This window comes from Callithrix jacchus, chromosome 6 (assembly GCF_049354715.1).
Source record: "Callithrix jacchus isolate 240 chromosome 6, calJac240_pri, whole genome shotgun sequence".
NCBI classification, from domain to species: domain Eukaryota; kingdom Metazoa; phylum Chordata; class Mammalia; order Primates; family Cebidae; genus Callithrix; species Callithrix jacchus.
This window is the reverse complement of record NC_133507.1, coordinates 18,039,579-18,062,790: the sequence shown is the minus strand read 5'-3', so window position 1 is coordinate 18,062,790 and position 23,212 is coordinate 18,039,579. Positions and strand designations below refer to the sequence as shown.

The window sequence follows — 23,212 nt, the reverse complement described above, 5'->3', positions numbered from 1 at the left end:
CTGTGGGGTGAGGCTGCTGGGCCAGACTTGCCCCTGCTCTACAGAGGCACCCTAACCTTCTGCTATGGAGGGAGAACAGGCTTTGCATTTCCAGTGCCCAGAAGAGCGCCTGGCACCGCCAAATTGCTCTAGAACCGTGCACAGAATGCTGATGCATGGCTGGATGAGTTAGCAGGAGCTCGGATACACTCCTTTTTTCAGATGCATGTACCCTCAGGAGAACTGCCTGGACACACACACACTACTGTACACTGTTTTAAATCAGGCTTACCTCAGCTGGAAGCCGCTAGATGTTAACAGTGCTCTGTGGGAGTGGGGGCAGGCTCTGTGGTCAGGTTCATCTGGGACACACTACATCTCTCACCTCCTCTCGGAGACTTACAGTGCATATTAGCTAGCATATTCAAGGCTCTGAGAAGTCTGCAGTGAGGAAACCGGTTAATCTCTGTAAGCCAGTGTTTCCTAAACTTTAGTGGCCACAAAACACTTTACCAACAAGGTTTAGGGACTGATGCTTTTATCCTGTTAAGTCTCCTCTGGTTTAATTGTGACAGATGGAGTTCAGGAAGTTCTGGCTGAGATGGGCTGGCCCAGAAGAGGGACATGGAAGGAGGAGAAAGGCGAGGAGACAGTCACAGTCAGACTGCCAACAGTAACCCCGTCCCTGGTTTTTTCTCCTCCTGTAAGAGAGGGTTGAGGTTAGGGTAAGAGTGTCAATGCAGGAGGACAAGGTAACTGAGGGGCCTCTGATCAGCACAGTCCAGGGCATTTGGGGGTGTGTGCAAGGGAAATAACAGAACGGTAAATGTGTATAGCAGCGTTTTCTGAACAAGGCTGTTTTTATCACTCTAGGGCAGGTCCTAAAGGCCAGCTAAGGCGGATAAAATTGTCCACAGCAGCACACCCAGCTAGTGTCAGGGCTGGGGAAACAGCACAAGTCCCAGGGAGGGAAACCCTTGTTCCACCAGGCACACTGTAGGCAGACAGGGGGATACAGCTTCAGGGTGTGACCCAGAACCCAAGCTATACCAACCTGGCAGTGGGGATGTGCCCATTGGGGTGTAGGCGGGTTCCCATTCTGTCTGGTTTTCTGGCTCAGTGGTGAACTCTGGGACTGCAGTAGTCTCGCCTAAGAGTACAGCAGTTGTCTCCTCCCCCATGGGGACAGCAGCCACACCAGGCACCACTTGGGTCACGATCCAGTCCTCCACACCAGAGGGTGATGTGGGTGTGCCACCCTCTTCTTCTCCTGGAGAAGGAGCTGCTGAAACGCCTAGAGAAGATGTGGGTGGTGAGAGTGAGTCCCTCTCTTAGCAGTGACCCATCCTTGGCTGGCCCTTCTTGAGGGGAGTTAGGGGACTCTGAGGTAGGCCAGGCCCCACCTCCTAATTCAGCGGATGGCTCTTCTCACTTGTAAGAGCCATCAGCACCAATGATACAACATCCATATGCACCATCAGCAGTTTTGTTCCGGGTGATCTGGGGCATCTCCCCTGTAGAATCAATCACACATGCCAGGCATTGCTCTAAAGGCTTATGCATATGGAATCACTTTATCTCACAACAACTTTATGAGAGAGATACAATCATCTCATTTCACAGATGGGGAAACTGAGGCACAGAGATACATTATTTGCCCAGGGTCAATGGCTTACAACTGGCACATCTAGTCTTTGAATTCAGGCATCTGGTGCCAGACTCTGCGCTCTCAACTACTGAACAATGCTGCTGATCCTGGGGACAGAGATTATGTGCCAAGTGTGTCAGGGCCAAAAATAGGAGGATGGTGCTTAAATTCTATGAAACCATCACAGCATTTCAAAGTGTGAAGGCAGGATTCATGCACTGGGGGCAACTGTTCTGGTGTGGGGAAAATCAGCAGGGGCTTGGTCAGAAATATCCTGCTGAGCTGTGTAGGATAATAGACAAAGCTGAGTTCATGGGGGGCAGGGGTGGGAGGCTGGGGATAGCATGGCTGGGAAGCTCCTGGGAGGCTAACTGGCGTGGCTTCTGCTTCCCAGAGCAGGGAGAGAGGCACTGGGACAAGAGCCTCATCAGAACCTCTGGGAGATTTGACTTTTTGAGGCTGGCTGAGACTGAGTGGAGCTGAACTTTGAATTTTTTTTAATTTTTGAGATAGAGTCTTGCTCTGTTGCCCAGGCTGGAGTGCAACAGAGCAATTTTGGCTCACTGCAACCTCCGCCTCCCAGGTTCAAGTGATTCTCCTGCCTCTGCCTCCCTAGTAACTGGGATTATAGGCACACAACACTATGTCCAGCTAATTTTTGCATTTTTTTAAAAGGTAGAGACAGGGTTTCGCCATGTTAGCCAGGCTGGTCTTGAACTCATGACCTCAAGTGATCTGCCTGCCTCTGCGTCCCAAAGTGCTGGGATTACAGGTGTGAGCCACTGCTCGCAGCCTTGAATTGGATTTTAAAAGGTGACCCTGGAATCTGGGAAACTTGGGGACACTCAAATTTTTTTCCCTTAAGTTTTTTGAAAATAATTATAGATTCAAAGGAAGTTGCGAAGACACTCAGTTTTGATGTAAAATATCTGAAACATGGCACAGGATGTTATTACAATCTACATTCTGATTCATGCACTCAGACCCTCCATGGACTGTGCAGGAACTCATCCAATCAGAGCCCTGCAATACCTTGGCTACACCCTGGCCACACCTACTACACTGCTTGATGACATCACTCTCAGAAGTCCAACTGGGAGTCATGGTTGAAATGCTAGCATATCCATAGCATGAGTCAATGAAAAATATGAATCAACAGTGCTTAGTGGAGAATAATAGAATAATTTCACTGAACTCAACACAGAAATAGTTTCAAGCAGGAGAGAATTTGACAAGTGTGTACAAATTACAGGTTGTATAAAATAAAGCTATATATGATAGCTTTACATATATATAAGTATACGAAATAAAGCTAACATTTATTGAGCATTTACTGTGTCCCAGGCATTATGTCAAGGGCATCACATGCACTCAATTCTTGCAGCTGTCTCTGAAGTAGCATTTTCACACAGCTCTTAAGTAGCAGAACCATCAAGTTCAGACCTGCCTCATTTCCAGTAGAGATAAATATGAGCCCAAGTTCTTATTTATCTCTACTTGTCTCTGGGGAACTTTAGAAGGATGACCTTGCCTTGAGGTCAAAGCCTGCGTCATGCTGGTTTCAGAGCTGGCCCTGCCCCATAGGGACTGACTTTTTCTTGCTCTGATGGATGGGAGAGTGGGCGGTGCCAGGAGGGGTGAGCCCAGGGGAATCTTCTCCAGACAAAAGGGGCTGCTGGGGCCCAGGCAAGGATGCCTACCTCGGAAGCAAAAGGCATGGTGCCGGGACAGCGGGTCCGGGAGGCCCGTCTGGTTAGGGTAGAGGTAGACGGTTCTCACGCCTGGCTTGTCCCCACCACAGGCAGGTCTTGGGGTGACGATGGGGTAGCGGAGGCTGCCGTCGGCCAGCCAGCCGGCATAGCACTTGTCCAGGCCGAGGCTCCAGGCGGCGTAGAGCTGGCCAGTGGTGGCCAGCGTGGCATTGTGAGATTCACAGAAGTCCAGTGCTTCCTGGAAGGTGAACTGCTCAAGGCGTGTGGCGAAGAACACCTCCCCTGGGGGCAGAGGCAAGTGGTAGAATGACCCTCCACACTCCGGCCAGATCAGTCCCTGCCCATCTGGGACAGAGCTCCTCCAACCCTCCTCACCAGGGCTAAGAGGCCCCGCCCAGCTCCATCACACCCTTCCTTTGACCACTCCGCCTTAGATTTTCTGGGACTCTGAGAAATAGGTGATCACCATGCTGGTTTGTACTGGACTGGGGTTTCCTGGGACACAGGACTCTCGGTGCCAAAAAAGCCAGAATTCCAGGCAAACTGGGCTGAGTTGTTTCCACAATAACTTCTCCTCCTTCCTTGTTTTCTGGATTCTCCAGTCACACTTAGGCACCCCCTCCCTTAGGTAAGCGAGGCGGCTCTCCTGGGTCCCCTCCAATCCCTGTGCACCCCTACACCACTGCACTTATCACTGTGACTACTGGGGACCTGCTCACCTCACGCCCTGGGAACTCATCCAGGGCAGGGGCTGGGTCCCAGGACCTAGCAATGCACCCAGTACCTATCCAGATCAGTGGGAGGAGAGCTTACACTTAACCAAACACTTACTTGTGCCAAGAACTTTTCATATATATCTCATTTAATACTAAAAAACAAAGCCTCTGATGTACATATAAATCAGCCCCATTTTATAGATGAAGGAACTGAGGCCTAGAGAGGTTAAGTGACTTGGCCAGGGTCTTGAAATAAGTGAGTGGCAATACTGAAATCTTTCTGGAACACCAGCATTTCCAAAATTGCATTCAGTGGGAGAATAATTTGGTAATTTTCCTGGAAATTAAAAGATATGAAATAGAAGAAAATAAAGGTCTGTGGTTAAAAATTGGGCAATGCTGAGTTAAAGAGAGTTAAGGAAGTTTCTCCTTTCTTCCATCCTTCCTTCCTTCCCTCCCTTCTTTCTTTCTTTTCCTTCCTTCCTTGCTTTTTCTTTTCTTTCTTTCTTTCTTTCCTTCTTTTTTTCTTTCTTTTCTTTCTTTCTTCTTTCTCTTTCCTTCGACAGAGTCTCAGTCACCAGGCTGGAGTACAGTGGTACGATCTCAGTTCACTGCAACCTCCGCCTCCTAGGTTTAAGTAATTTTCCTCCCTGAGCCTCCTGAGTAGCTGCGATTACAGGCACACACCACCACACTTGGCTAATTTTTGTCTTTTTAGTAGAGATGGAGTTTCACCATGTTGGTCAGGCTGGTCTCGAGCTCCTGACCTCGTGATCTGCCTGCTTCAGCTTCCCAAAGTGCTGAGATTACAGGCATGAGCCACTGCACCTGGCCCTTTTTCTTTTTTAAAAAATAAGTAGAGACGGAGTTTAGCCATGTTGCCCAGGCTGGTCTCGAACTCCTGGGCTAGAGCAATCCATCTGCCTTGGCCTCCCAAAGTGCTAGGATTACAGATGTCAGCCACTGTGCCTGGCCTAAAGCAGTTTTTGCTTGTTTGTTTACTGTAGGACTTCTCAGTGCCTTTGATTTTTGCCCAGGCATTGGGACTCTCCAAGAAGCAGTTGGTGTATATAGCATCTATTTATGATAAACTGACATTTACCCACAGATCTCATTGCTTTTTAAAGGGACCGATGCTCCGCTGCAATGCTGAGACCACATGAAACATTCAGGAGGAGAACAGGGGCTGGTTCTAAGGGAGGGGCTGGGGGGCCTTCCTTTCTCAGCAGGACCCTTTTCCACCTGGAAAGCTGGGTGGGATCCGGGGTGGGTGGGTGGTAACTCCCTCTCTTCTTTGTATTGCCCTGTCAGCCCCCTGCCTATCTAGGGCCCAAAATGTGAGAATGTGGCCTGTACCCTCAAGTCTGTCCACATAGCAGTAAACATCGTAGGTCTCTGTTGATGGGCGCACGCCATACGTCCTGACTCCTGGGCTGCTGTTCTTGTCACCCACGCATGGGGTCCGTGGGCTCACAATGGGGTATCTGCAAAGGACAGTGGGAGGAGAAGATGAAGGCCTGTTCCAGGGGCTGGTGGATGCAGGGCGCTGGGCTGAGGCCAGAGGCTGCTCAGGGACTTGGGCACGTCTTCAGTTGTCTGGTGGATTCAAACCAGGAAGGAGCCCCTCATGCAGCAAGTTCTCCTAGCAGCCTGGGGAAGGGTCTGGTGGCTCCTGGGGGATTTCTGTCTTCAGGCGAGAGCAGCTGCATGGAAGGGCACGGGGTCAGGCTGGAAGGAAACGGGGCACTTGAGGAGGGGGCTGCCGCCTCTGTCTGATGGGGAGAAATGACCAAGAACTGAACAGGACCCGGTGCCCTTCACCACCCTTTCGGGATATGCCTCAGTTGAGTCACTAATTAATTAATCAACCCACAAGGTATTGGGTGGTCAGTGTGCTGGGGGCCAGGCCAGGCTGTGGCTCCTTAAGCCTGACCTCCTCAGTTGGGTTTGTGTTGGGCAAGGAGCACGGCTTCACCTGACAGTCTGGTCCCGCAGCCAGCCGGCGTCACACTGCTCATAGCCAGCTTCGTAGGCGGCCTGGAGCTGCTCTGGAGAGGCAATGACCGCCCCGGTGCGCAGGCAGGCCTGCTGCGCCTCCTCGAAGGTCAGCGAGTATCGGGTGGGTCCCGGGCGGTAGTGGAACACGACTCCTGGGTGGGGAGGAGCGGGAGAAGAGGAGGCAGTGGTCAGGTTCGTGGACCCACACTGTGCAGTGCCCAAGGCTCCATGGGCACAGAGGGAGTCCAACTCCTGCTGCCTGACACACTGGATCTATTTGGGCAATGCAGGCTGAAATCCCACTTGGTAGCCACATGGGTGTGATGGTGGATGGCAGCGTGGGAACCCACCAAGGCCCCTGTGGAACAAGGCCACGCCAGAATGTCCTTGTTCATAGACTGGAGTTTGGGAAGCACTGGGCTCTATGCTGCCTGACATCTGATTCTCACACGTGTTAAGCACCTACAACACTGTCATCTTAGAACAGGAGCGAGAAGCGTTTTCTGGAAAGAGTTGAATGGTAAATATTTTAGGCTTTGTGGACTATGTGGCTTCTGTTACAACTACAGTTGTCTTTGCCATCCAGGATCTCCTCAGATACCGAACCACATTTGCTCAAGTCCCGGAAATGAAAATAGTATGGCCTCTAGGTTCCCTCTAACACCTGATACAATGATACAATGTCAATGCTATGGACATAGTAGTTACACTGTATTGTTTTTAAATCTATGTTACTTTTTTTTTTTGAGACGGGGTTTCGCTCTTGTTACCCAGGCTGGAGTGTAATGGCGTGATCTCGGCTCACTGCAACTTCTGCTTCCTGGGTTCAAGCAATTCTCCTGCCTCAGCCTCCTGAGTAGCTGGGATTATAGGCACGCACCACCATGCCCAGCTAATTTTTGTATTTTTAGTAGAGATGGTGTTTCATCTTGTTGACCAGGATGGTCTCGATCTCGTGATCCACCTGCCTCGGCCTCCCAAAGTGCTGGGATTATAGGCGTGAGCCACCGTGCCTGGCCAAATCTATGTTACTTTTATTGTTGTGTTGTTATTTTATTCAATTTCCAAAATTGCAAATTGAAGAATAATTCAGTAATTCTCATGGAAATGAAATAAAACAAAATAATATTATTTCTTTTCTTTTGGAATATTTTCCATCCATGGTTGGTGGAATCAGGACATGAAAACCTGTCTATTCAACCCCGCTGTGATTGTCCTCTGTTAGCCATAAACAACCCATCCACAGACGGCTATGGCTTCGTTCCAATCAAACTTTATTTGTGGACTATGAAATATGAATTTTATATAATTTTCATGTGTCACAAAATATTGACTTTTTGAATATTTGACTTTTTGCCCCTATTTAAGAATGTAAAAATCATTCTTAAGTCATGGGCCATATGACTTCAGAAAGGCCACAGTTTGCTGGCCTTTGTCCTGGGAGGTCAGAGCAGTGACAGGCCTCAGGGGTCATCCAAGGCAGTGTTTTTCTAGTGGCTCTGTTTTTTGGGGGTGTCTAATGAGACAAGGAGGGGCCCTGGACAGAAGGAGGCCCGGTTGCTTTCCACTCCACTTCCCTTAGGTCTACGTGGCACGTGTGTCTGCTTTATATAGAGACTGGTTTCCACATATGACCTCATTTGAAATAAATCCTTGATGGCAAAAGAGTGTGGATCTGACTAGTCTGGCCTATTCTTTTTGTTTCACAGATGAAAAGAACAAGGTCTGATTGGAGAGAAGATTGTCTCAGGTGCCAGGTTAAGTAGAAGTTACAGACTTCAACTGCGGGAGTCCCTTCCCCCCCAGGCCAAATTCTCTCCACCTGCCCCTGGATGCATCCATGGGCAGCTACTTACCCCCTGGCAAATGCGGCTGCCCAGGGACCTCAGCTGCACCTGGGACAGCAGTCACCTGCACAACGAGATCCTCACTGGTGAAGGCTGTGGCAGGGCCCAGGCCAGGCGTGGGAAAGGCCCAGGGCCTGCTGGCCTCTGCAGTCTCATTCTCAATCTCAGGAAAGGCAGTGGCCCCTATTTCAGGGGCAAATGTGAAGGGCTCCTCAGGCTCCAGAGGACTGGGGGAGACATCGAAGATGGGCTTTGCAGTAAGGATCACGTTGCCTCGGGCTTCACCCTCGGTAATGTTTCGAGGCAGTGGCAGCTCCACGTCAGGCCAGGTCACCGTCTGGATGGTGATGTCCTCCTCACCCCCTACTCCAAAGAAGTTTTCTGGGATGTCCACAAAGTCTTCACCTGGAGGAGGGGGCAAAGACAAGCCTTAGCCTCTCAGCCTAAGAAGTGTAGCCTCTTAGCCTCTCGAGGGACTGGCTTGAGGGTGACGAGGAGGGCGCTGGAGGTGAGCATGGCTCCTTCTCTTTCCCCGCTGGGGCAGGAGGGCACCACTGTGTGCCAAGCACCTTGCCAAGCCCATTGTAGGAGTACCCAGCCATCAGCGTGTTCATTACAGGCCTCTCCACAGTTTCAAGATTGCAAAAGAGTGCAAGAGTTATCAGAAGGCAGGATATTGACCAATGAGCTGACTGCTCATGAAGAGCAGTTCCTGTCCCAGCATCCCTTCCTGCTCCACACAGCTGCTGCTTCACGCATTCACCTTGCCAACCGTCTGATGTGTAACTTTCCAATGGGACCAGGTAAGTCAGTTATAAAGAGAAATTAGAAAATCTTGCAGAAGGTGCAGTTTGTGAAATTGATGAAGGTGGCTTTGGAGAACTGCCTGTGTCATAGTCACAAACAAATGAGGGTCTCATGAGAGTGATACTACCTCCAAAAGAGTGGTTAGAATAGGTTAAGAGAGGCTTCAAGGAGGAATTCCCAACTATTGTTGCAAAAGCAACCCTCTTCCTCTAAGATCGGGTTTGGAAATGAACTGGGTTGTCATTGTGTTAGCCACTTAAGACATGAGAGTTTTGCAACTCCTCATTTATGTGATGCATTGCTTTTTCCTCCAAGAATTAGCATGTAATTATAATTATAACCCAAAATGTGTTAAATATAAGATAAAAACTTATTTAAACATTTGGTCTAAGTTTTCAAAATAAAGTCCCCATCAAACTTTCCCCTACTCTTTTCAATAATATTTTGCATCTGGGCATGGTGGCTCATGCATGTAATCCCCACTTTCAGAGGCTGAAGCAGGTGGATCACCTGAGGTCGGGAGTTCAAGACCAGCCTGGCCAACATGGTGAAACCCCAACTCTACTAAAAATACAAAATTGGCTGGGCATCGTAATGTGCACTGGTAATCCCAGCTACTCAAGAGGCTGAGGCAGAAGAATCACTTGAAACCAGGAGATGGAGGTTGTAATGAGCCAAGATTGTGCTACTGCTCTCCAGCCTGGGCAACATAGTGAGACTCTGTCACAATAATAATAATAATAATAATAATAATAAAATTTTGCCCAGTTTGGACAACATGACAAGACCCCATCTCTAAAAAAAAAAAATTAACAGAGCATGGTGGTGCCTATATGCCCAGTTACGTTGGAGGCTGAGGAGGGAGGATCACTTGAGCCCAGGAGGCTAAGACTGTAGTGAGCTGTGATCTCAACACTGCACTTCTGTCTGGACAACAGAGGGATACCCTGTCTCAAAGGAAAACAAACAAAAAACCCCGAAACACAACAAAACCCATTTTGACCCTCCTGTTAAACACATTCTATTTTAAAAGGCAGACAGCAGCGCCCTCCCGTGGGTGCCAGGGTCTCATATCAGACCCCCAACGTCTTCCCAGGCAGCACCCCATCTCCCCACTAGACAGATGAGAAGAGTGAGGTTCAGGGCCTTGACTTTGCCAGGGCTGCACAGCAGTAGGTGGCAGGGCTTTGATTCAAACTGGAGAAAACACAGACTCTAAGCTCATGCTTTTAACTCTTTTCTGTGCTGATCTAATGAGACCGGGCTGGATACGCTGCAGTCTCCAGAGACTCTACCTTAGTGCTTCCTAGGAACCAGTGAAAATGGAGGGGTGTCCTAAAAACAGGGGGTTCAGGTACCAGTGGCCCCTTCAAGGGTAAAAACCAACCCTCCCTTTCCAAGACCTTCTCTTCCTCTAGGACCCCATTTTAGTGGCATGAACCCCCTTCCCACCTCCAGCCCTGCCCCACCTGTGTAGCAGATGGCGTCATAGCGGGATGAGGGGTCGGGGTAGCCCGTCTGGTTGGCATGCAGGTAGACGGTCCTCACACCCAGGAGGTTGCCCCCGCAGTTGGGCCGGGCCTTGGAGATGGGGTAGCGCACACTGCGGTCGGCCAGCCAGCCAGCGCTGCACATGTCCATGCCGCTCTGCCAGGCCAGGTAGAGCTGGCCCGTGGTGGCGAGCCGGGCACCCAGCCGCCGGCACTCATTGGCTGCCTCCTGGAAAGTGAACTTCTCTGGAGATGTTGCATAAAAGACTTCACCTGTGAAGGACACAGCTGGCTGAATGAGGGTCTCCTCCTCCTCCCCCTGCGCCACATCCCCAGAGAGATCCACACTTTTCCATGAAGTCTTGGGAGTCCTCTGACTTCCCAAAATCCTGGTCCCAAGTGTCTGTATCTCAGATCTTGCCCTTCATTGCTTATTTCTGGGCTTTTGTGTAGGACAACATCAATTTCCTAAAACAAGAGGACCAAGAAAGAAGCAGCAAAGGCCGGGTGCAGTGGCTCACGCCTGTAATCCCAGTACTTTGGGAGGCCAAGACTGGTGGATCACCTGCGGTCGGGAGTTCGAGACCAGCCTCACCAACATGGAGAAACCCCGTCTCTACTGAAAACACAAAAGTAGCTGGGCATAGTGGCGCATGCCTGTAATCCCAGCTACTCGGGAGGCTGAGGCAGGAGAATTGCTTGAACCTGGGAGGCGGAGGTTGCAGTGAGCCAAGATCATGCCATTGCACTCCAGCCTGGGCAACAAGAGTGAAATTCCATCTCAAAAAAAAAAAAAAAAAAATGGCAGGGAGATTGGTGGAAGCAAATTTGAAATCTGGGAGGAAAATTCTGCTAAAAGCCTCTTTGGTCCATTTGCTTCCCATCACTAGGGGAAGCTTTCCTAGGAGTTAAGCACTGCCTACTCAAGGCAAATCCTTTTAAAAAACTCAAGTTATCCTGAGAACAGCAGACATCCGATCTTGAGCCCTTGAAGCAGTGATTCCAAAAAAAAACCCTGGGTCTCTAGACCCTGAAGAGTCTGTAAGGGCATCATTTGGGGACTGTGAGCTTAAAAAACAAGTTTCCAAAAACCTAACAGGGTTGTGCCAAGGGTAGGGATGGGGCAGCGGGGCTCTGCTCACGGGGGTGGTTCTGGCTACCCTGCTCAGTGGCACCTCTAAATGGCGGTTCTGTTTGTCTTTGGTTAGCCAAATGTGGGAACGCACAAATAACTTGCTACCTAATACATGGGTTTGGCCCCTGGGGTGGGAATGCAGCAGGGGGCTATGGTGGTGAGAAAGTCTGGCCACAGCCCTTCACTCAGAAAGCCAGTTGCCAGCTCTTCTCCCCAGCCTGGAGGAGCTGTGGGCACTGTACTCAGGTGAGGGGAAGCGGGGGTGAACAGGGAGGGAGGAGACAGACATTGCAGAGTCTGGAATGTACAAAGGAGTATCTGGGTGCAGATGGGGAAAAGGTTGGCATCCACGGGCCTGGCTAACTCTGTGACCAAAACTGGTGCCCTTTACAAAACAGAAAAAGTCCAGGCTGGGAGAGGGTGGCTGGGCGGCCAGCTGCCCTAGGTGCTACGTTGCTGGTATAGTGTCGCTTGTGAGGGGGCCATGGCTGGGCTGGACTTTGACGGCACAGGGGACCTTAGAACAGGGATGGGCTGGTCACAGCAGCTGGGATCCCAGCTGGGAGGGGCAATCCCAGGTGAGTGACTTCTGGTGACAGGTGCTCTTGGGCCCAGTGGTGACACCAGACATTTTGCAGATGTTGGGACCACTGAGACCCTCTCCAAAGAGAATGAGAGGTCCAGACCTGTAAGCCCCAGCCCACCTCCCTTCATGGCAGAAGGGGATGGAGGGTGTCAGGCCCTGAGCTGGCACCCTGTGTGATCTCAAATGTCCATGGGGATATGGAGAGGGGAAGGGCCCTCAGGAAGGGAGCTAGGTGCCTCCTGGTGGCAGGGAAGCTCACCCTCCATCTCCTCGGCGAAGCAATATACGTCATAGGTCTCATTGGTGTCTCGGATGCCATATGTCCTCACGCCAGGAAACTCATCCTTGTCTCCATAGCAGCCTTCCCGGGGAGTGTGGATGGGATATCTGCCAGGAACCCCAAATGGAGGTGTGACACTCAGGGGACAGGGAAGCCCATGGCCTCTGCCCTTGAATCCTCCTCCCTCATGGGAGGAAACAGTGACTTAACATTGCATTTGGCGTGTCTCTTCTGAATATGTGAACTGCTTATCTGTTTTAACAGTGAATAATGATTAAAGGCAGCCCCCCTTTAATGCTTTCTCTATCAGGGGCGTGCACACACACACACACACACACACACACACACATATAGAGAGAGACCTTTTTTCTCTTTTTTTTTTTTTGCCAATTAAATATCTCAGGATCACATATTTTTTTCTATAAAAGACCAGATAGGCCAGGCACAGTGGCTTGCACCTGTAATCCCAGCACTTTGGGAGGCTGAGGTGGGTGGATCACGAGGTCAGGAGTTCGAGACCAGCCTGACCAACATGGTGAAATTCCATCTCTACTAAAAATACAAAATTTAGCCGGGCGTGGTGGGAGGCACCTGTAATCCCAGGTACTCAGGAGGCTGAGGCAGGAGAATTGCCTGAACTCGGGAGGCAGAGGTTGCAGTGAACCGAGATCATGCCATTGCACTCCAGCCTGGGCAACAGAGCAAGACTCTGTCTCCAAAACAAGACAGTAAATATTTTAGGTTTTGCACAGTGTCTGTGGTGACCACTCTTCTGCCACTGTAGCATGAAGCAACCACCGACAATACACACATGGGTGTGACTGCAGCCAATGAAAATTGATTCACAGAAACAAGAAGAGGGCTGAACTTGGCCTCTGGCCATAGTTTGTCAGGCCTTTCTCTGTGTCATTTGAGTCTCACATCAACCCAATGAGGCAGGTGCTATCATCAATCTCCTTTACACTAGAAGAAACTGAGGCTCAGAGATGTTAAATGATTTGTCCACAATCACGCAGCTTCCAAGTGCTGGAGCTGGAATTTGAATCCAGCTCCTGACACGGCTCCAGTGTGGGCTCTTGCACTATGCTAGAATATTGTCGCTCTCTCTCTCTTTTTTTTTTTTTTTTTTTTTGAGACAGAGACTTGCTCTGTCACCAGGCTGGAGTATGGTGGCAGTGATTTCAGCTTACTGCAACCTCTGCCTCCCTGGTTCAAGTGATTCTCCCGCCTCAACCTCCCGAGTAGCTGGGACTACAGGCATGCACCACCATGCCCAGCTAATTTTTGTATTTTTAGTAGAGATGGGGTTTCAGCATGTTGGTCAGGTTGGTCTCGAACTCTTGAGCTCGTGATCCACCCGCCTTGGCCTCCCAAAGTGCTGGGATTACAGGCGTGAGCCACTGCGCCCAGCTGTCTCATCCTTTTTTACAGCTATGGTTTTTGTATCCTAAGGTCTCCTTGCCTACCCCAAGATTGCAAAGACATTTTCCTATGTTTTCTTCCTGAGACTTTGTGGCGCTGGCTGTTGGAGCTGTGATGCTCCCAGAATGAGTGACATCATCTTGCCTTTGGAGTGCATTGAGATCCCTTGAGGGCAGGGTCTATCTGGACTGCTCTACACCTCACTCCCCAGCACCTACACTCAGGCAAGGAAGCACCCAGGGGTTCAAGTTATGTCTTACCTTGTTAAAAACAGAAAGGATGGAAGGTCTTTTACAAAAATAGAGAAAACATCAAAGTTCAGAAGTGAGGAAATTGTGGCAAAGAAAAAAATGGGTAGGAAAAATTATGATGTGGAGGGCAAGGTTGCTAGCAGTCCCTCATTCCATTTGCAAGAGACAATAACAATAACAAGGGGTTGGGATGGATCATTGAGCTCCTGTTTGGCCAAGGCATGACTGAGGCCCCTAGGCTGGCCATGGTGTCATGCTAGCACCAGCTCAGTGCTGGCCAACGTTCCACCCCAGCACCTGTCCCACTGGCCTGCAGCCTCTGACTCCTGGCCTCCACTCACTGGTGGGCTGGGGCTTACCTGACAGTCTGATCGGCCAGCCAGCCGGCGTCACACTGGTGGAAGCCATCTTCATAGGCGGCCTGCAGCTGCTCAGGTGTGGCGATGATGGCACTGTTCTGCAGGCAGGCCCGCTGAGCCCTGTCGAAGTCAAGGGTGTAGCGCGTGGAAATGGCTCTGTAATGGAACACAACGCCTGCAAGACACACACGTGTGCACGTGTGGGAACGCTGGTCAGACACAGTCTCTGATCACTGAGGTCCTTGCAGATTTATGGCAAGAGTCAAAGGGACCTCAGGGAAATGGCTGGCCCAGGCTGGTGCATGACCCCCTGTACACCGTTGCATGTGATCCTTCTGAATTTGTAGGAACACACCGTAATGGGGAGCTCACTACCTTATAAGGCATTCCTTTTTGAAGACTTGTGATAATCCTGATAATCAGAAAGTTCATTGAATTAAACTAAAATCTGCCTCCTTGTAATTTTTTCTTATCACTCCAGGACCCTCAGGTTGTGTTGGGGGAAAGACACTTAGAACCCCCTGCACCCTCAGCCCAGGGCCATCCTAGTGGGAAATCCATTTAAGCTGTGCATAGGAGTGAACGGCTTTGACAGAGCCTCCCACTGTACTTCCCCTGGGAAAAATCTGGTGCTGGCCAAAGTTCTGAAGCTAACCAAGGACCTGACTGTTCTCCTTGGACCATAGAGAGAAAGAGACCAGGGAGTCTTCAGCCTTTGCTTTGGCTTCTGGAACAGAGAATGAGGGAGTGGGGAGGGGGAGGGAAAAGACACCAGGACAAGCTGTCAGGAGACTGCTCTGACTTATTTCCAGGGTAGTCCCAGGCAAGTCACTTGACCTCAGTTTGCTTGTCTGTAAAATGGGCACCATCACAAGACCCACCAGATCACAGAATTCTTGGGAAGACAAACGTCAGTTACCTGTGACTATAGCCAGGCAGTATTTAGTGCTCCCTAAAGTCCAGAGAGAATGATATTACCAGCTCCATGTCACAGAGAAAGCAGCCGAAGTTAAATAACTTGGCTGAGGTCCGTAGAGGAGCTGGTTTGAAGGCCAGCCTGCCTGCTTCTGCACGGTGCAGAGACCGCTCTTGTTCTTTCTGTGGGTGAAGCAGCGTCCCCCTGGGAGGCTCTCACCTTTCACCACGACCTCCATGGTAGCCTCACTGTCCTCGATGCCGTGCATCACCTCGCAGCGGTAGACCCCAGAGTCATTGGAGCGCAGGCTCTGGATTTCCAAGGTGGCGTCGCTAGGGATGGCGGGATAGTTGGGCAGCGAGACCTTATCCTGGTAGGCACTGTTGACCCGCACGCGCCCTTCAGTGGCCACCAGCAGCACTACCTCCTTCTCCTTGGAAACACGGCTCCACTTGATTCTTGGGGCGAGGGGGGCGGTGGAGGGGGCGGTGGTTACAGGGTGCATGGGGTCGATGAAATAGCAGGGGATGGTGAGAGAGGTCCCGAGGAGGACCCTCATCGGGGACGGTTGGGGGATGCTCACACTCAGCGAGTTGTCATGGTCTGTGTGGAGGGGTGGGGTGGAAGAGAGATCTGTTAGTGCCTAGAGAGGACCACCCCACCTCCCCATCTGTCCCTGTGGCAATGAGCTCTCCTGAGAGAGAGAAATCCAATGAGTGTGTCTGTGTCTATGATGGAGATGCTCTGGTGTCATGTGGGAAGGCTTGCAATGCCTTTTCCAGGGCAGCGTTCCACAAGACCCCTGGCCTCTGCACCTTGAGACCAAAATTATGGAGCCAGAAAAGGATTCCAGAGGAGGGCAGGGGAGATATCGGTGTCAAGACCATCACCCTGTTTCTCAAACTAGGGTGCGACAGGGGGCATCAAAGCACAGAATAAAACAGGACCCATCTACTTGGGGTGACAGCTTAACTCAAAGATTTTGGGGTAGAAAGGCAATCTACACAATTTTAAAGCTGAGACAGAAAATTTCCAAGATGTGTCCCATTTGAGGAGGTGTGATTTTGCAGCTGAGATAAGTCACTCTCTTTTGCTGTTTGGGAGTCGGGGGTTTCGGGTGCAGAAGCATCTGAGAAAATTAGACATTTCAATCTGCAAAGAGTCAGATGCAGGAGAGGTGATGGGATAGGATCAGACTCCAGAAATATTAATATAATGGAGAGTGTTGATAGGGAGGGTGCAATGAGCTTACCAAATCTTGTTAGAAGTAAAAGATCTGCTGGGAGTGGGGAAAAAACCAGCTTTCAAAAAAAAAAAAATTAGCACCTTTCATGGAGACTCATACATTTATGAAACCTGTTCTTTTAGGAGAGCCTACAGATTGAAATAAAAACGGTTTGAAATATTTTTAGGTGATAGATACATCACAGGGCAAGTGAAGGGAAGCCAGGAATGCTTGGAGTCCAGCCCTAACCTTCTGATGTCCTGGACAGTCCCATTGGCCCTTTTCACAGGCATCTTCTTCTGAGTGCTGGGACCTCGCACCCTGGACATGGCTGGGTTTTAGCAGTAGTGGCTCTCAGGGGAGAGCTGAAAGGGACTGTGGTGTTCAGCAGTTTTTAAAGTCCTCACACAAACCTAAAGAACTGGTTTCCCTGTGTGGGCAAACCACCCCCGCCGGGTATGGCCAGGGGCTGCATAGCTGTGGGTCTCCCAGCAACAGTACAAATGAAGGCCCTTGTCCTATATGTCTGCAGATGCAAAAGTTGTAAATCGGGCCAACCGATTGTTACATTCTATGTTCTATCTTCTATCTTCCTGTTTGACAATGATACCCTTCAGAATGACCTGAAAAAACAGACTTCAATTCAGAATTCTTGGATTCCTTGGCGTTTTGCCTTGGGAAAACACTGGGTGGGAGCATGGTGAGTGGGGCCCTTCTTTTCCCTGCACTGAGTGCACTGTGAGGGGGTCTCACGAGCTGCTGTGCTTATCTCAGCCTCACAGCCCTGCTCTGCCCACACCCCATACAAGCAGCCACTCCTTAGGCCCTCCCTTGGGCCCATGGTGGCTCCCATCAGGGGTGCGGTGCCTGTATAGGTCCATCCGTAGGAGGATGGACCCATGCAGGACCTGGATGTAGCCTGGCCACTTAGACAGGAAATTCTGGGCATTCTGGGACCCCAGAATGTGCTCTAAAGGAGAAGTGCAGATTTGGATGGACATATAGGCCCTACTGACTCCCCTTCCTTTGGAGAGGGTTGAGGCTGAAGGGCCAGTGGGGCCTCTAAAATGTATACCCAAGAGCAGCATCCTCTCTTATCTGAGTCTAGGGGAGATATACCTTCCCTTCTGGGGTCAAGCCCATCCTGGGGTCAGTGGAAGGTTTGCTCATTTGGTCCAGTGCTCAATTAGTGGAAGTAGACCCAGTGCCTGCCACATGCACAAGGCCAGGCTGGGGCTTCTGGAGGTGGTTTGCCAAGCAGGCAAAGACCTGTCTGATTCCCTGGGGCTTTTCTCTGGCTATCTCTCAAGTGGCCTGTTTTCTGAGGTGCTCCAGCCTATCCTCCCTCAGTGGCCCTTTCCCCACTAGTCTATCTATGTCCTGCCCCTCCTGCAAGCTCAGTATGCAGCAGTACTAGCCAAGATCCATGGAGGGAAGAAGGGCACCTGCTAGGAGCTCTCTCTGCCAGCTGTCGGGGCCTAGGGCAGCCAGGAGCAGTGCTATCTGAGCGAGGCTCCTGGAGGTCTGGATGCCTGTGTCCACGCATGGGTGCTCTCCTATCACAGTTATGCATGCATCATTAGGGAAAGGGCAGGGCCGGGAAAAGGCCAGGAAAGGGGAAATTATATTTCCCTGGGACTAGTAACACCAGGTTCAGTACCCAGTACTCAAACCCAGTACTCATGCCTACTGAATACATAAGACATGCATATGAATGTCCTCACCTGAAACTTCCACTGAGACAGCTGCAGTGATGACCCTCAGAGTCACAAAAACCCAGAGTAAAGTGGTCATAGTTCACCTGGAAGAGGGGAGGCAGAGGCATTATTTAGACAGTGAAGGTATGGTGAGGTCAAACAGGGTCATGTGACATGTGATGCAAAGTGATAATTCCACACCCAGGGACCTGGAATCACTGCCAGAAAAGGAGGCTGCGCGTGGTTTGTGAGATATTTTCTTCAAGAATCCTCCCCTCACAAAACCTTCCCAGGTTTCTCAGTTTAATTCCAGGCATTAGGCTAATAAACCTGACTTCCCATCTTCAGCCAGTGAAGGCTCATCTGAATGAGTTCCTGTGATGGTTAATTTTGTGAGTCAACTTGAGTGGGCCGGGGGTGCCCAGACACTTGGGGTACGAGGCAAATGCATGAGGCACATCATCTCCACACTGGAGAAAGTTTGGAAAATCCTAAAGTTCTGAGATGTAGCCCCTTGTGTCTCCTTAGGAATTTTTCTACCTGGATACTGCCTTTTTAAGAAAAGGCAGCAGGCTGTGGCACCATGAGGGGCTCTCGTTCAAGCCCCGTGTGACCAGTGCGACTGGGAAATAGTTCCCCAGAGGGCAGAGGGTAAGGTGTCTTCTCCATGCCGGGGAGGGGTCTAGACTTTCGGGCTCCTCTCTTCCCAGAGCCTCAGGGATTCGTGTTCAGACACAAGGCCCGCCTGTTCTTCCCTCAGAACACCCTTCATTGGGAGGCTGTGTGTATGTTTTCGGAGCTGTGTTTCTTCCCTCACTCTCTGAACAAGCTGGACATTGTCCGGGTTGCAGGAGTGCTCTGTGGGGCTTGGACGCTCTGTTTCTCTCCCTGGCCTAGACCAGGAAATGGGAAGGAATGAAAAGAGGTGGGGTGGGGGTGGGGGAGAGGATAGGGGTGGAGTGGGCAGAGAAACTAATTTTATTTCTTTTTTTTTTTAAAGACAAACTTTGGGATAGAAATATCGCAATAAATATGCTCTTGTGTTTGTGTGTGTTTTCTCAGCTGTAAAGAAAATAGGGAGAAATTCCATTCTGTCTGGCTTCCAAGTGTCTCCAAGACTCACTGAGCCTTTTATGCGAGGAGACTGACTTTGCCAGCCCTGAGTCCCAGCACGGCCCTGTCAACAGGGAGGCCTTTCTCCATGGGAAGCAGAATTAGGTGCTGGCAGGGGGAACGCATAGGTAAGGCAGAGGAAGGGGATGGGGAGCCTGAAATGAAGTGGAGAGGGGGGCTTGGGGAGCAAGAAGGAGATGCCAGGTGAGGGCCGGGTGAGAGCCATGTGGGTTGAGTTCATCATCAAGAAGCTGACTTTCTTGGAAGAATTATATGAAGATTTGGTAGGGGAAAGCGAGGTGCTTTTAGCCTGAGCTGAGGCTGTGTGTCAGTGTGAGCATGCATGCATGTGTCCATAGCTGGAGATAAGGAAACCCTTTACCTCCTCATCAGTCAGACTCTACCCCACAGTTGACTACCTGGCCAAACTCTTGGCCTGGATTCCATCAAATTATGGGGTTGAACAGGCAGCTCATCCACTCGCCCTAAATTCCTCTTCCCCATGTCCAGTGGGGACCCCTCCTTGACCTGGGTGGACCCTTACTGCTTGATAATCCAGGACCTGCCCCATGGCTGTTTCAAAAACTGAGTGAGATAATTGTTTCTCACTCAGTTTTTGAAACTGTTTCTTTGGCTCTGCACCCAGCACAGAGTCTGGCACTCAGCAAGCACCCACCAGTGCAACCTTCCTCCCACCTCCCTGGTTGGCAGGCCCGAGTGAGCCTCTTAGAACTGGGAGATTGGAAGAGAATTTAGTGGTTGTAGAGAGGCTTCCTGTCCCAGGATGAGGGTTGATCTCAATGACTTTCCATAAACAATACAACTTCGTTAGTTTCAAAACATTTCCACACTACCAAACATTTGAAAAACAGGACAATGGGGAAAAAATGACCATCATTCACAATCCTAATCCTAATTCAATCATTATTAGTGTTTTGATAGTTTGCCTTCTAGGTTTTTTTTTTTTGAGACAGAGTCTAACTCTGTTGCCCAGGCTGCAGTGCAGTAGCACAATCTCAGCTCACAGCAACCTCTGCCTCCTGGGTTCAAGCAATTCTCCTGCCTCAGCCACCGAGTAGCTGGGACTACAGGTGTGTACCACTATCCCTCACTAATTTTTGTATTTTTTGGTAGAGACGGGGTTTTGCCATGTTGGGCAGGTCGGTCTCGAACTCCTGTCCTCAAGTGATCCTCTCACTTTGGCTTCCCATAGTGCTGGGATTACAGGCATGAGCCACCGCGCCTGGCCATTCTAGTCTTTTTTAAAAAGTATCTACTTGTGGTTCTTTGTAATTGTAATTTTTTTTGCATGCTATTTGTCTTTACCAAGTAACACAATGGACCACACAACTTTTTTTCATTCCTTCACAACTGATGATCACAGTGCTTTACAAAATCATGATCTCCCTGCCATGAATCCTGTCTGTGAGGCTTAGGCAGGTGGTCTTGAGCCTCTAATCGCATGGCAGGTACTCATTCCTTCACAAGGTGGTCCATCCCATGGCTGAGCAGCTCCAAGTGTGCTCAAGAACTTTCAAGATTGAGTCAAAATCGCCCACCCACATTACACTTTCCACCCACGAGTTCCACTGTCAGGAGCCACACAAAACATGTCCCCTCCTGTTTCACGGGGCTCACGGTGAATTTTCAGAGGTCCAATCTACTTCCTGCCTGCTGCTCTCCCATGGAGACATTCTGGGTTTCTCCAACCAACCCTTCCTCCTGTGGTGGCCATCTGGACCTCTCTTTACCCCCTGGAGCCACAGAAGGTTCAAGCTGTGATAGACTTTAGTGAACATTAAGTCTAACTTCTTCACTTTACAAGTAAAGAAACTGAGGTCCAAGGAGGAGGCTGAGTTGCTTAAGGCCATATAGTAGGTTGGAAGTGGAGCCAAAACCAGAACCCAGAGTCAGGGGGCCTGGCCCTCATAATTCCTAGCATTGGTGTGCTTCACAAGGTAGCTGCCATGTCTGTCTTGTTCCCCACCATCTCCCTGGCACCCAGTGTAGTGTGTGGCACAGAGAGTGGGCAATTGGAAAATGTCTGTTGAATGAATGAATGAACAAATCACGGCCCTTACGTCTTAGAAGTAATCTCCTTCAATCATAAGCTTTGGGGGAGGAGGGCTGAGAATGGGATTGGGGCTTGCATATGATGAGCACCCAGGGGGTGCCGGGCTGAATGAGGTAGGCCACTCCCACTTTACATTTAGTAAGTCTCAGCTAGAGACGCACTGCTTGCTTGTGATGTGCATGGCTCTATTGATTGATGATAACACTTCAGTGCAGCATGTGACTTTGGGAAGGTCACAGGCCATGTGCAGCCCAGAGGAGGAACAATCGGGGTCGCCCCTTCCCAGGGCTCCAAGGAGAACCAGCGTTGTGCTACAGCTAACTGGCACCAGCCGGCCGGAGCCCATTTCCTGTATCTCTTTCCAATTTTGTGTTTGGTGACATCACGCTGGTGGTTGGAAACTCATCATGATGGGTGTATTTACACCATGGATATCAGCACACATTATCAATGAGGTGAGACCTCTTTTCCTTTTTCGTTATTTTTCTTTTTGAGAGCGGATTTACCAGCACACTACTGGAAGTAACTACGGACCCGGGCTGCATAACAAGATTTCAGTCAACAACAAACTGTACAGACGATGATGGTCCTGTAAGATTCTAACGGGGCTGACAAACGCCGATCACGTAGTGACGTCATCGCCGTCATAACGTCATAGTGCAATTACTTTATTTACTTTGACAGATTTAGTGTAGCCTAAGTGTCCAGTGTTTATAAAGCCTACACCGGTGTACAGTAGTGTCCCAGGGCTTCACTCACCATTCACTCACTGACCCATCCAGAGCAACCCCCAGTCCTGCAAGCTCTGTTCATGGTCCGTGCCCTACAGGTGTACCACTGTTTATCTTTTACACAGCCAGGAAGCCAATTCCAGTCCCGGCTCTGTCCTAACTCACCAGCAAATGCATGGAAGCCTCAGCTTACAGCTTTCCCATCTGTAAGGATCATCATGCAAACATCACCCCCAGGGAAACTGTGGAGGTAATTTTTGTGGATGCTAATACTCTTTTAAAAGATATCTTTTCTATGTGTAGATAGGTTTAGATACATAAATGCTTACCTTTGTGTAGCTAAACCTATGTACATATAGAAAAAGTACAGTAAAAATACAGTATTCAGTACAGTAACATGCTGTACGTGTGTCACCTAGGAGCACTAGGCTATACCAGATGGCCTAGGTGTGTAGTAGGTTCTGCCACCCAGGTTTGTGCAAGTACACTCTAATGGAAGGGTCTCCACTGCACATGCTGCTGGATGACAGAATTGCCTAAGAATGCATTTCTCAGAGCTCGTCGCTGTTAAATGTTGCATGACAATAAGAGTAAATAAAGAATTGAGCTGGGGAAGGAAAACGAGCACTTTTCTTTCCTTTGAATGAAGGCTCATTCTCCATTCATTGTGCTGTCCTCCATGTGTCCCTGGGGACATTGAGGCTGGCCCTAAAACCAAGGCCAGTTTGTCAGCCCCAGGATATAGGTGGACCATGTTCATCTCCATGTCACCTTCCCTGGCCCAACCTGAATCCACATCAGTGTAGATTCAGCCAAACTTTGCTGGCATGGTGAATGCCCGCCTCCCCCTCCCAGACCCTGCAGGCCTCTTGTGTCCTCCCTGAAGCCTCACCCGGCGTTGGCCCTTGGTTCTATTCCCTCAGCTATGACTGTTTCTACACACTCTTTAGCACCTAATTTTTCTTCTGTTGTTTTATGTGTGCTAACTTTGTCTCACCATGCACACTGTGACCTCCTTGAGGTTGAAAATCAAGTCTTAAATTCAAAAAGAAATCCCTCCATGCTAACTCACACAGCACGAGGAACAACTCAGACTTGGTATTTGACACCTCCTTGTTAGATGAGCATGTAGACGCTGGGGTTTGGTAGATGGATGGACCAGTAGGATTTGCCTGTGACCAAGTGGCTCTGTGTTTAAGTCTTAGAAGATGGATTTGAGAGGACCA

The 23,212-nt window shown here is 49.9% G+C and overlaps 1 protein-coding gene across 4 annotated transcripts in view; it reads right to left on the bottom strand.

Moving 5' to 3' along the window:
* Positions 1–23,212, bottom strand: part of ACAN (aggrecan) — a 72,197-nt gene that overhangs the window by 22,505 nt on the left and 26,480 nt on the right. For all 4 annotated transcript variants that reach the window (XM_035303749.3, XM_035303750.3, XM_035303751.3 and 1 more), the window contains exons 2-11: positions 18,096–18,172; positions 15,366–15,749; positions 14,231–14,405; positions 12,178–12,305; positions 10,177–10,470; positions 7,910–8,305; positions 6,031–6,205; positions 5,412–5,539; positions 3,328–3,621; positions 1,034–1,273 (exon numbers count right to left, since the gene is read on the bottom strand). In XM_035303749.3, coding sequence (XP_035159640.3) covers positions 1,034–1,273; positions 3,328–3,621; positions 5,412–5,539; positions 6,031–6,205; positions 7,910–8,305; positions 10,177–10,470; positions 12,178–12,305; positions 14,231–14,405; positions 15,366–15,749; positions 18,096–18,165 — 2,284 coding nt within the window. In that variant the 5' untranslated portion in view covers positions 18,166–18,172. The remainder of the gene's footprint in view (positions 1–1,033; positions 1,274–3,327; positions 3,622–5,411; positions 5,540–6,030; positions 6,206–7,909; positions 8,306–10,176; positions 10,471–12,177; positions 12,306–14,230; positions 14,406–15,365; positions 15,750–18,095; positions 18,173–23,212) is intronic.